General features: G+C 50.8%; 4 protein-coding genes across 4 annotated transcripts; 3 read left to right on the forward strand and 1 right to left on the reverse strand.

Moving 5' to 3' along the window:
• Positions 1-224: 224 nt before the first annotated feature.
• J4E78_005595 (uncharacterized protein) lies at positions 225-2021 on the forward strand (the record flags this gene model as incomplete). The annotated part of the gene is made up of 3 exons (XM_049366214.1): positions 225-858; positions 934-970; positions 1025-2021. The coding sequence occupies 3 exons, from the start codon at positions 225-227 to the stop codon at positions 2019-2021; spliced, it is 1668 nt and encodes a 555-aa protein (XP_049221940.1).
• Positions 2022-3999: 1978 nt separating this feature from the next.
• Positions 4000-5640, forward strand: J4E78_005596 (uncharacterized protein; the record flags this gene model as incomplete). Its single annotated transcript, XM_049366215.1, has 4 exons — positions 4000-4003; positions 4228-4439; positions 4485-4622; positions 4711-5640. 4 exons carry the CDS (start codon positions 4000-4002, stop codon positions 5638-5640), a joined length of 1284 nt encoding a protein of 427 aa, XP_049221941.1.
• Positions 5641-5805: 165 nt separating this feature from the next.
• On the reverse strand, positions 5806-6356 carry J4E78_005597 (uncharacterized protein; the record flags this gene model as incomplete). The annotated part of the gene is made up of 2 exons (XM_049366216.1): positions 5806-6138; positions 6210-6356. The coding sequence occupies 2 exons, from the start codon at positions 6354-6356 to the stop codon at positions 5806-5808; spliced, it is 480 nt and encodes a 159-aa protein (XP_049221942.1).
• Positions 6357-11460: 5104 nt separating this feature from the next.
• On the forward strand, positions 11461-12087 carry J4E78_005598 (uncharacterized protein; the record flags this gene model as incomplete). Its single annotated transcript, XM_049366217.1, has 1 exon — positions 11461-12087. The coding sequence occupies one exon, from the start codon at positions 11461-11463 to the stop codon at positions 12085-12087; it is 627 nt and encodes a 208-aa protein (XP_049221943.1).
• Positions 12088-13023: the final 936 nt, after the last annotated feature.

A 13023-nucleotide genomic window follows, 5' to 3' on the forward strand; every position in this document is an offset into this window, starting at 1 on the left:
CTTTATCGAATCTCCAGTCACCTCGACATGCTATCAGGAGTAGCACCCTAATCGCGCTCTCTCACCTTTACCTCGATCGCTCCCACCCGTTTGCCGTCTACAAAAGTACCTTTTCAGCCTTCGACCTCCGTCGCTCCTACACCTCACTCCTTAATACCCCAGGAGCGTCAGAAGACATAGGAACCTCTTTGATAGACACTCCCAGGCCTTTGGCTACAGAAATCATGGCCAGGAAAATCTCTAACGCGCTCTCAGACTCGTCCCTTTCACCTCCTCCTGACAATCTCATGTCAGCCACCGAAACGACTACCGTCACTCAGCCAGTAGCGAACGGCAAGAAGCGAAAGGCCGAGACAACACCCCGTACAAGGAGGACCAGAGCACAACAAGTCGACGTCGAAGATGTTGTTGATGCCGTCGATGAGTCGCCTCGACCCAAGCGTCGCGCTGCCAAGAAGATAAAGGTCACAGAAGAGGTGGAAGATGAAGTCATGGCCCAAGAGAGCGGTGATGGCGAGGGCAAGTCTAAGAAAGCCGTTTCAAGACGTAACAAGAAGACCGCTACTACGAAGAAGGCCGTGGCGGAGGACAGTTCGGTTGAAGCCGAAGTCGATGCAGAGATAGAGGTTGACGCAGATGGAGATGACAAGATCGCGACCAAGACCTCTGTCAAGAAGACCACACGAGGCAAGAAGAGCAAGGCCAAGATCGAAGACAGCGACCATGAAGACAAGCCCAAGCCTAAGCCTAAGCCTAAGGCAAAGGGCAAGGGCAGTACTGCAAAGATCCTACCACCACTTGCAGATCGCACCAAAGACTCAAAGCATCTGATTGGCGCCCATGTCAGCTCCGCCGGAGGTTAGTTCATATCACACTCCCATCTGCTATTTGTGAAGACCACTGGCTAACATGGACTCGAAAACAATCGTTTAGGCGTACACAACTCCATCATCAACCTTGTATATATCGGGTATGTTTTTGATCTTCTACATTCACCATTTTGAGCCATCGCTAACATCCACAGCGCCAATGCTTTCGCTCTGTTCTTGAAGAACCAGCGTAAATGGGAGACCATTGAGATGGATCCAGAACATGCTGCACTCTTCATCCAGGGCTGCAAGGATCACGGTATCAACGCTGCGGAGTGCTGTCTGCCGCACGGTTCCTACCTGGTCAACTTGGCTCATCCTGATCCCGCTCGCAAGAAGCAGGCCTACGACTCCTTCTTCAACGACTTGACACGCTGCCACGCGCTTGGCATCCGGTACTACAACTTCCATCCTGGAAATGCCAATGCCACCACTCGCGAGGAAGGCATTCGCATCATTGCCGAGAACCTCAACCGGGCACACGCGGATCCAGCGACTGGCAGTGTTGTCACCGTGCTTGAGACAATGGCAACTCTCGGCAACACAATCGGAGGAACATTCGCTGACATTGCCGCCATCATCAACCTCATCAAGGACAAGAGCCGTGTCGGTGTTTGTCTAGACACCTGCCACGTCTTCGCCGCCGGCTACGACCTCCGTTCCCCAGAAGCCTACGCCGCAACCATGGACAAGTTCGACCAGGAGATCGGGCTAGAATACCTCAAAGCCTTCCATGTCAACGACAGCAAGGCCCCACTATCCAGCTTCCGCGACCTCCACGCCCGTATCGGCACCGGATACCTCGGCCTACAAGCCTTCCACAACCTCATGAACGACGAGCGCTTCCACGGTCTTCCCATGGTCCTCGAAACTCCCGTTGACAGCGTTGACGCCAACGGCAAGAAGGTCGAAGACAAGGGTATCTGGGCGCGCGAGATCAAGTTGCTCGAGAGCCTGGTCGGCATGGACAACACCTCTGATGAGTTCAAGCAGTTGGAAGCAAAGCTTCTAGCCGAAGGCACCGCTGAACGCGAACGCGTCGGCGATCAAGTTCAGCGCAAGGCCATCAAGGACGCGAAGCCTAAGAAGAAGCGCGCTACCAAGAAGAAGCTAGAGAGTGAGGATGAGGACGAGGAGGACATGGAGGGATGAGATACAACCACTTGAGTACGTCGATTAGTGCCATCAGAAGGGATGGGTGGTGCATGAACTGTTTTACCCCCGGGGTAACTGTTCCGGCTCAGGTGTTATCCCTTTGATCGTCTGGAGGAAGATGGAAGATGGGTACGCGTTGATGAGAGCGGGAGAAAAGTGGGCTGGAAATGCGTTGATTTGACTGGATTTTGGCTTCGGCCTTTTTATCTCCTATGCGATACCCCATTCCATTGCATGGAAGGCATTTTCATCAGGGGGCATGCTGGGTATATACCACACGGAATCACAAGACACATATCATGAACGGTCAATAGTTCTGACAAGACGTACGTAACTGCACTGCAAGTTGCTGAGGCATCACTTGGCTCCGTAGATGCGCATCGGCACGCCTTACGTTGACGGTTACGGTGTACCCTGAGGTCTGACTACCTAGTTGGGTCACCGAGATGCCGAGGGCGGGTGCCGACGGTTTGTGTGTGCCGATTTGTCGCGTAGGGCGCAGTGGATACTAGAGCTTACTTTTCTGGCGTTTCGTATGGCTAGTGAGGTCGATGACTGATAAGGTAAGAGGGATGGCCAAGCTTGCTTGTAGTTGAGTTTCGTGGGGTTTGCGGACTTCGATTTGTTCGGAGGGATCTCGGGAAATTGTGGGGTTGTGGTCAGTGTATGGGAGTGAGGCTTCACATCTTTCAAGTCAAGGCAAGACGCGCGGATGGTTGAGTAGTAATCGCTTAGAGGACCACCTCCGGTGAAACATTCGCTAATTCGGATAGTCTCCGAACGACTGCCCTATGTCGTCGAGATGCTACTACTGCACACTGATGAAAGAAAGGATGCTTGGATGGACGGTGAAGCAGCCACACCAGCATCACTTGCAGTCCACACTGCATGTAGTGAAGTAACATAGAGTAGGAACGGTAAGCATACCGAAAGCCACAGTCTCAGTTCACTGGCCAGATAGGAGAAACTCTGATGCTTCTTGGAGTGTTCGAGGCTTCTGGCGTGGGAGGAGTCTATTTCGGTTCTAGCGGCTTGGCATTCCCCGTCGCTCTTGCAGTCCAGTCTGCCTTTCCGTCCTACTCTACACACGACGCATACGCGGTCTGACGACATGTGTAACACACTCGGCGGGCACGATTGAGACCACTCAGAGCAGACTCACAATACAACTGTCTGCGGCGCGTCCCGAATTCATATAAAGTCTGACCAATCATCTCCACCTTCCATCCCATCTAGCCTGATCAGGTTCCATGTCGCGAACACGTGGGGTGACGAGCGTCTTCTTCAGCCATCAGTCCACCGCCAGATCAGGGTGCCGAACAATAACCCCTGTGGACCTAAGCCTCGCCTGCAGCCACGGTATGGAACTCCCCCGAGACGCCTAACGGAGGCAGGCAGTTTGCATACATCATACACAGCATCGTTCGGCAACCATATGGCCACCGACGTGCGTTGATAGCAAAAGTCTCAGCTCAAGCTTCTCAAAATCCTGCTGTTTTTCACGTCTCATCTTTGCGTCATTCATTTCGCTTGTTGTTCATCCTTGGAAGGTGCATTATTGTGGAAGTATGGTTGGTGTTCCGAAAAGCACTGGGTGCCTCATCTGCCGCAAGAGGAAGATTAGTAAGTCGTCTGTGGCCCTCTTCCTTGCGGATAACGCCTGACTAAGGACAGAGTGCGGTAAGGCTAGCTCCACCAGAACGCCCCGACTCAACCATTCTGACTAGTGACGATCAAGACGAAAGCTGGCCGACCTGTTTAAACTGCCAGAAGAATGGCAAGCAATGTCCAGGAGCTCCCGCGCGACACACGTTCAGAGATCTCGGGCATAGGCTGAGTGGAGGCGCCACACACTCGTCCGTCGAAGAAACTGCATCACCAGGTAAGCCGGTGTTCAGTGCACACGACTATGATACTGATTTGTTTACAGACCCGGACAGACAACTAACGCAATTGAATGAGAAGTTTGCCGACAATGGGTCCGTCACCCACAAATTCAGGATATCGAACAAGAATTCAACGCCGCGGAAGCGGTCTCCACGATCAAGTTCGATCAGCTTATCTCCACCTAAATCGCCCTTTCTGAGACAACCGTCGCCGTCACAGCATCAACAACTCGCACGCTCCTTAATCGCAGCCACCACAACAGGCAGTACCGGGCATCGCATGTCGGTGTTTGGTCGGTTTATCCAAGAAGTACCAGCTAGGATCGGACACAATGCTGCCCTTGATGCGGCAGTGACAGTACTGGTGAATGTCCATACCTCGCTGGTATACAAGAAGACTGCAGACGAGATCGTTTCGCCAGAGCTTTATATCCGAGCTATCAAAACGCTCCAGGGATGCCTCGAAAGCCAGCAATTGGGCATGTCGCCCAATACTCTCTGCGCATCAATACTTCTTGGTCTTGTAGAAGTAAGTCTTGCCTGGCTGAGCTTGCACCAGTACTTACTTGCCCAGGCTTTTGCAGGTCCAAGAACAGGCAACCGGTACTTGACCCATGTAGGCGGCGCCGGACGATTAATGGAATTACAAGGGCCTTCTAGATACACGGACAGTTTTACGAAAGAGATGCTGCGCTTCAATAGAGGCGGGATAGTAAGTCGACCAAGATCACGATGATGCGGTCGAGTCTATCAACTCAGACATACACGAGAAAGCCAACTCAAGACTAATATGTCGACAGATTATTACATGCATATACGAACGAAAGCCATGCTTTCTCGCATCGCCTGAATGGCGAGACATCGCTTTCGACAAGACTGGGCTCAGTTTCGACGACTGCCTGAATACTGACCTGATGCAATACATGGCCGAGTTGCCTGGTATCTTCAACACGTTGAAAGAGTTGGACGAAACTTACACCCTACAACCGCTCCACACTACGAGCTTTGATTTCAGCTCCAACGGCGAACTACATAAACCGTTGATCGACACGCCCCCATCACTCGACTTCTCTACCGACTCTTTCGACGATATTGACTTTCTAGAAGACACACGGCCGGTCAAAACATCATATCCAATCAGCTCAAATCCATACACATCTCAATATGAATCTGTACGGACAGCACTTCTGTACAAGGTATATGAGCTCAAAGACGCACTCCGCAGTCTAGGCGAGCACATGAACACGAAGCTCACAAACGGCATCGCCGTCTCCGAGACGCCGTCAAGAGAAAAGAACAGTCCAATACAAACAACCTATCACTTCAACAACTGGCGCGACATGACCGCCTACAACTGCTTCTGGTCCGTCATAATCTTAACGAACAAAGTCCTAATGCGCCTCCTCCCACCCTTCGACCAAGCGCGCTATCAACTCCAATCCGAATGCCGCTGCGCCGCCATTGAGATCTGCAAAACATGGGAGGACGCATGGGCCAGCAGACCGATTGGCGCATTTCACACTGGCTTGAGCTTTGTTGTGGCATACGAATTCTGCATACCGGAAGTCCAGGCGTGGATAGTGAAGAGTCTGAACTCTCTTCTGGATTACCATCAGGTCGATGCGTTTCGTTGGTCGGACGAGGTCATTGTCAGTATGGCGGAGAAACTTGCTGGCGAGGGGCCGGCGGTTGCGTTTTCGAATGTTAGGGTTGAGGAGGAGGGGCGATGAATGGATGGTATTACGATCAAGTTTGCATGCATTCAGGCGACCAGAAATTTGCAGTTGTACTCCATTACTGATACCCAATAGATAAACGAGCTCGAAAGACACACGAGTGGAGAACTTCAGATGTCGCCTACGCCTCCTCTTTACTCTGTGCCCTTTGTTCGCCACTCAGCTTTGCGTTACCGCAGCACCAGTGCCTTGCGCCACAACCGCCGTCGGGCTCTGTTGGCTGACGAAAACAACCAGTACAGCCGCATATGCCGCCGTTGCTGCGATGACGTCTTTCCTTTGCGCCGTTGTCAGGAAGCCTAGCCATCCTGCGAAAGCCACAACAAAGCCAGTGACCGTCCCCAATTTGGCTACCATGTGGTCATCCAGTCGCCACAGAATCCACATCGCAGATACAAGGAAGCCAATTGAGATGATCGTGCCCACGAAGGTAACGAATTTCTGCATCTTTTGTTCGTTTACGTACTTCGCTTCTTTGCTTGACCCGGGAGTCTGTGAATGTTAGAGACTGTACAAGAGAAGGGAATAACAGGAACGAGAATGATGATGTTGTGCAGGCATACCAAGAAGAGGGGGTATAGGAATTTGTCGACAAATCTTGATAGGTAATCGTTTTCCGCGGGCGTGTACAGACTGACAAGGTCCGTGAACGTCATTTTGTCGCCATCCCTCTTCATTCGGTACTTCAGCGGATGACCGAGCCAGGGCATTTTGTGGTCGTGGAATGAATCGGTGGAGATGAACCGATCAATCGCCTCGACTGTCCGGTCTGCTGGGGGCTCGAGATGCAACACATTACTATAAGCGGCCAAAAGTTTGTCTAAACCCTTCGTTAGCAAATACCTTCTATCGTTCGGATATGAAGCAACCTCGTACAATATTCAAGAACTTTGTCGCCCACCTGGTGGCTAAATACATTTTCTCTTGAGAGGTCTTCTACGTCTACTCCATACTCGAGGTACCGATCATGTTCCTTCTCAAGGCGTCTTAAGTCTTTGCTCAGCGTAATGAGCCGGTGAATGGCGAGCTTGTCATATCTTCGGAACACTGCAGCGGACTTGCTGGAGTTTTGGGCGAGGTAATCGGCAATATGAAATGGACCCTCTCGCAGCAGATGTCTTTGGGATTCGGGACTCCAATCTTCTATGGTCGGAAGACGCGTATTGCGCGTATCGCCATCTTCTACGATCGGAAGACGCGTGTTTCGCGTATCGCTAATGCCATAAGAAGATGCTAACCCTGATGCTACAGTTGATGCTATCTGTATCGGATCCATGGGCTGTCCGGGGGTGTTCTGTTGATCCGGGAGACCCATCAAGAAAGGTGCGAGGACTAAGGTCAGAAGGTTGAAAAGGCTTGTTCGCAACTCTCAGTCAAAGGCGCTTGGTAGTCTTATCACTTCAGCCTCGAAGGTGTCGTCGTCTGTTTTGCCCAGATCCGGTTAACTTTGATTTTCAGCTCTGGAAGCCAGGCCTGGTTTTTGACCATTGAGCGTCCGCGGAGGTCAGCCACATCAGCCTCCGCAAATGATTCAGGTCTAGATTCAGTTGCAAAACAACCTTTTCAATGCATACTATAGGAGCGTGGCGCAATAGTTATCGCAGGCTGAGTGTTCGTCTTCGCTCGGGAAATCCGCCCACTTCGATCTCTTCTCCATTTCCTACAACAACATAAACCACCGCACAATCTACAACAGAAACCGATCATTTGGACAATATCCAAAAGGCTGCATTATTCGGTTCTCAAATCCTATTCCATTGCGCGAATTCACAATCCACACAAGGCTCGAAACCTACTGTTATTACACCTTACGATGGCCACACCACTGGTGGCCCCCTTCAACACACCAGGAAGACAGTCAACATCTGACGCATATGGCAGCGACGATTTTTTCCGTCGATCTCCAGGAGGACGGCATAATGAGAGACCGCACCCAAATCACGCAAAGGAAAAGATGATCAAGTGGCTCAAGTTTTGGGATAGAGATGGTAAAAAGAAGAATGGGGGAGGTTGACGGGCGTGAAATATAAAGCCCACCACACTTGACATAAAAAGGATACTGAACAGGTATACAGACTACGTTAGGAAAGAAATATGCAAAGTGGGTGAACTAACGTTGATATAGGCTCTAGGGTATCTACCTTCTTCCTGGGTTAACGGCACTACTTGTTATGTGCCATGTGCAACTACATGAGACAGATGGTTTTGAGAGCCACAGGGCAATTGGTGGTTGGATGATCGGTCGCTCGCCGGTGCTAGTTACTCGCCCGCAAGGTACGTTGTACCTTATGTATCTAAAGCTACATGTGTTTTCTCTTTTTTATCAACACCTAGCCACAGTAGATCAGGTCGGCTGTAATGGCCACAAACGTCCAAGAAACCTTTTGCCTTCAAGATGTCGTCAAGCTGCAGTTCTGCGTAAACGAAGCCCTCTTCTGTCTCTGGAGGACCGTCAGCCACCAGGCGGCCATCCGGCCCAAAGATGGCTGAGCTACCTCCACCAGGGGTATTCATGGTGACGCCAGAGGCTGTCCGCAGCGTAGCAATGCCTGCATCACTCATTACCGCTGTAGTATGCAGAACAAAGGATTGCGACTCCATGGCGTAGACTTGAGAGAGGCTGCGGCAACCTGTTTACCAAATACGTTAGCTAAGGGTTACTCTGCTCGTATACAATATGGTATCGCACCTTCTTTACTCATGGAGTACAAGCCTGGACCGCCATCGTGATCGTACAGCGGCGGCCACGCAGCAACATGTATGGTTTCTCTCTGATGGTAAGTGTGGTATTTGAGTAGTGGTTGCGTATGCTCCCAGCAAGCCAGGGTACCAACGCGTCCAACGTCCGGCAGCTCCACGACGTTTTGGAGAGTAGAGCCCGATGCATCTCCAAATATCGTCCTCTCCATGTGCGTCGCTTTCAGCTTCCGACGCAGGACTTCGATACTTCCCTCGGCATTGATGATAGCTTGTGAGATGTAAAGCGAGCCTTTGAAGTTCTCGCTGAACCCAAGCACAACGGCGATATGGTGATCTGCAGCACTCTGACAGATGCGACGCATCTCATTTGAGTCTGCATGCAGAGAGTTCTTCATATAAGCTGTCGAGAGCTCGAAGTCTATGGGCCTTGACCTAGCACTGCATATCAGCATGCCTTGGAAATCGACGAAGGACAACTGTATTCGCGAACGTACCATATCCAGGCAGGGTAGCCTGGAATCCAACATTCGGGGAACGACACAAGCTTTGCGCCGTTCTCTGCTGCCTCGCGGATCAAACGGCAGGTCTTCTCGACAGCCTTTGGCAAGTCAAGCCATGCTGGCTCGAATTGAGTGACAGCAACGCGAACAGTGGATGATAGTTGATGTGACATGACGTGGATAGTGTGTTGAGCGTAGGAAAGTGAAGGGTCCACGGGTATCTGATCACGTTGTATTTCAAAGAAGGTGTTTATTGCAGAAACACAAAGGACCGTACATATCACTATGGTATTAGCAACGAAATGACTGCAGCCATCAGATAAGTGGGCACGAGGATACAGAGGTTCACTAATCTTATACAGCAACACGAAAGGCGGGGCTCCTGAATGCCAGCAGCGGAACCTTTCCGAAGGGATCTCGGCAAGCTTCGAAGCCGACGTATCTCTATATCGGCAACCTTATCTCTGATTTCGGCATCTCTCTGGCGATAGACGGTCATCTTAATGCTAACAGATGTATAACGCGACCGAAACAATGCTAAGCCGCGGACACTGCCCCAATTGCTCGGGTGATGAGTATCACATATACCCGGGTAGTTCCCGAATAGACCCGTGGACTGCACTACTCTTCCCGCTCCCCTTCTTATTCATCAACTTCTATCTGAAAGTCACAATGCCATTCTTAAATCATTAATTAGATGCTGGTCCGCAGCAGCGCTTGGGTGATGTTACCCACGCACAGACATGTCAGATTCGCGAAATCCTATGGTGGGCCTTACCACAGCCAAGCTACAAGGCAGTCGGGCTCAGCGAACGGATCTCACCTGGGCAGCCTTCACCTTGCTTCCTTCCACCACGGTGGCTTTCATACACATCTCCAATACAGTCTTTTGCACCCTGAATAAGTCTTTGCGATCGTTATAGGTTTACTATCTGAGTATTGAACGAGCAGCATACTCCACGACGCGTCCACTGTGGGCTATGCGGGCTTGGCGTGCAGGATGAGAAGCGAAGCTGTCTCCGGACAGGAACTGGCAGAAATGAGGTGCGTCTCGCCCAGGTCAGAATCTAGATCTAGGTTGCTCATACTGAAGCTCCAGCCATACAACGGGCTTACTGAAAAGCGGCTATGCAAGTGTCGATTCGCGCGATGACACCTCTGGCGATAACAGTCACAATGCGAATGTAGTCGAATTGGAAGACAACTCCGCCCCATCGCAGGTAAAGCGTCGCCATCTCATGCGACAGTTTCGGTTTCAATCCGCTTCCTCGACGTTCTCTCGATGTATGGGCTCTCGTTGGAACCGGAATACCGAACGTCGCAAAGTAGCCATTCACTACAACAGGGCAGTCGCCGCAGTGCATGCGTTACTGCACGTTGTTCCTCTTTCTGGCGCCATCCTACTGCTGGTATTCCAATGGACGAATTATTGGGTCAATGAACAGAACGATTACTCAACTGAATTGCAATTTGCAGCAAAGCTCCACGAGTTACTTATGCAGGCTTCAATCGTCGAGGTTCTACTTAGCATTATTCGTGCAGGTCTTGTTAACGGCCTTGTTCCATTCGGCACTTTATCAGGCGCTATGCAGCCGACTCAATTGTCTTATCTATGGTCACTGGATTTCTTCTCCCTCTTTCGATCTCGTGCACTCCAAGGATGGCGAAAGACAATCTTCGTGGTCGCCATGCCCCTCTTGTTCGCTTTGACAGCGCTGGTTGGACCTTCAAGCGCTGTTCTCATGATCCCACGTGCGGGCGTTCCACGCACTCCTTCACACAGCCAACTCTGGGGAGTAGCATCTGACGAAGCTTCGTATCCTTCTAAAATTCCCATCTCAAAATTTGACTCGTACGTACCTTGGCCCAAAATAACATCGAGTACTGAACTACAAGCAGTGATATTCAAGGGCTGAATTCAACCCTATGGTACTCCGACAGATACGAACGTGGCAGTTCTTATGGGTCAAATACCATTCTTCATTTTTCCCGGAGATTATCGAACTTAAAACGACTCCTACGGTGGTCCAACGATGTGCGCAATCCCGACAAAACCGGGGGTACAGTGCTTCGAGAGGCAAATGTCACGATCCCGACGGAGGTTATAGCTGATCAATCGGACCTAAAGGGCATAGGAAACACGACGCTAATCGTGGAGGCTGCACACCCAGTTGTAGGGGCGCAGTGCTGGGGATCCTTTTTCGACATCAATAACAGCAGCGATTGGTATTACCCCTGGCCTTGGACATCACTAATGCCGGATCTTCCCACCTTGATCTCCAAAGTATCGGATACTGTCGAACTTTCCGCCTCCACATATGGAGGGGGTGAGAATCACTCCACTGCTGTCTACTTCAGTCCGGTCTGGATCTCATCACCAGAGCCAGCAGATCACCCGTTGCTCGTAGTGTTCTTCCAGGGTAGGACGAGTGAAATGTGGAATCAGTCCACACTGGTCCAGCCTGGTCTGCTGTCGTCAATGGTCGAAAGTAAAGATCCTGCTGTGACCGCCTCTGTAACAGCATGTTCACTTTCTGCATATTGGAGCTCTGGCAAGGCGCAAATGCGCTACAACGAAGCATTCACACTGGTCGATACTGGCCAATCATCAACAATGGAGCAATCCGCACACCGGAAGATCACGCTGGATATTGCTGGTGATCACCCAATGCAGAGCGCGAAGTTCTATTCGGCCCTTGTGGGAATACTCGGGACGACACAACTCGGCAGCTTGGGTCTAGAAGGTGCACTAGCTGCAGCTCTGGTGATCTGGATCGCCAAGGTACCAACGTCGGTATCCATGAAGAAGTCGAAATGGCTGGAAGCTTCCTTTTTCTCTGAGTACCCACCGGAGGAAAACATCGAAGACTACACCCCTTACGAGTTCTTTGCCACACAGTATGGCTACGGCTATGGGATGCGATCGACGTCTGTTTATCTATCCATGACGGTGCTGCTTCTGTACTGTGTTGTCACTATTGGCTACATGCTATATACATTCGCCACTGGCTCGGCCTCAACGGCTTGGAACTCCGGAGCTGAACTACTTGCACTTGCGCTCCAGTCCAAAAGACCAGATCATTTGGGTTACGTTGGCGTCGGAATCGACTCCGCCAAGACTCTAAGTGAAAGCGTTGGAATTCGAGTCAATGTAGATAATGAAGTTGAACTGGTGTTTGCGCAAGATCGGGACTTCAACACAAGAGGGTTGCAGAAACTTAAACAGAATACAGAGTACTAACATATATACTAGACTAGTAGGAACGACTTATGTAGATGGTGTATCGCGTACTAGTATTTAACACAGATCTATTACAAGACCTGAAAAGAAAGATCGTATAATAGAGTTAACTAGAGGATAGAAAGCACAAAGTCTTTTATCGTGGTTCTCTTCTATAATATCTAAAGTGAGGTGTTAGTCTCGAATATCATAGCCTGCAGACATACATCGATCTAGTAAAGAAAAATGATGCCTTAGAGATTCCGACCGAGGAAGGAGCAGTTCAGTAATAGCCCTGCTTTAATCCGCCAGTGCCCATCGCTCCAAGTGCCACATTCTCTCTAACTCATTCCTACCTTCTCTGTCAAGCCAGTCGTAGTTCGCCGAGGTCGTAGGATATATCATGCCACCAGGGCACCCAGCAGCGGCCCGCCCGCGGGTGACAGCCCAACTAGGTAGAAACATTACCACGAAGGAGCAGTATGTCTTACTTATATCTGACTTGCATGCGGCTACCAGCGATGCGTCATCAAATCTACGCTTACTGTGGGGGCGAGAAAGCATCTAGCTCTCACGTCGTGGTCCAGACGCTGACCCGTTTCTCCACGTGTGGACCGGCCCATCGGTACAGGCAAGCCACGGCGGCTATTATACAAGACATCAGTCTTTTGGCTTCCATCGGTTAAGTCGTGTCTCCAATGCCATGGAAAGCCAACGCACTCATGGCCCTGATGGAATACCCTTGCTTGCACCGGGCGCCTTACACATCAACTTGGCTATGTCGGCGAGGTCCCCACTACCAGGGCGGGGTGACGGCCCGCAACACGGTCTCATGATCTACATGCACGATCGCTGCACGATCTAACCAGGACGGAAGGAAGCAAGATGAAGTTGTTTGGTATGCAGAAAACACGAAGCTTTTTATTGTTGTTCTTTTCTGTCATATCTCGGTATGCA

This window comes from Alternaria triticimaculans, assembly GCF_023758025.1.
Source record: "Alternaria triticimaculans strain BMP 0046 chromosome Unknown scaffold_7, whole genome shotgun sequence".
Lineage (NCBI taxonomy): Eukaryota > Fungi > Ascomycota > Dothideomycetes > Pleosporales > Pleosporaceae > Alternaria > Alternaria triticimaculans.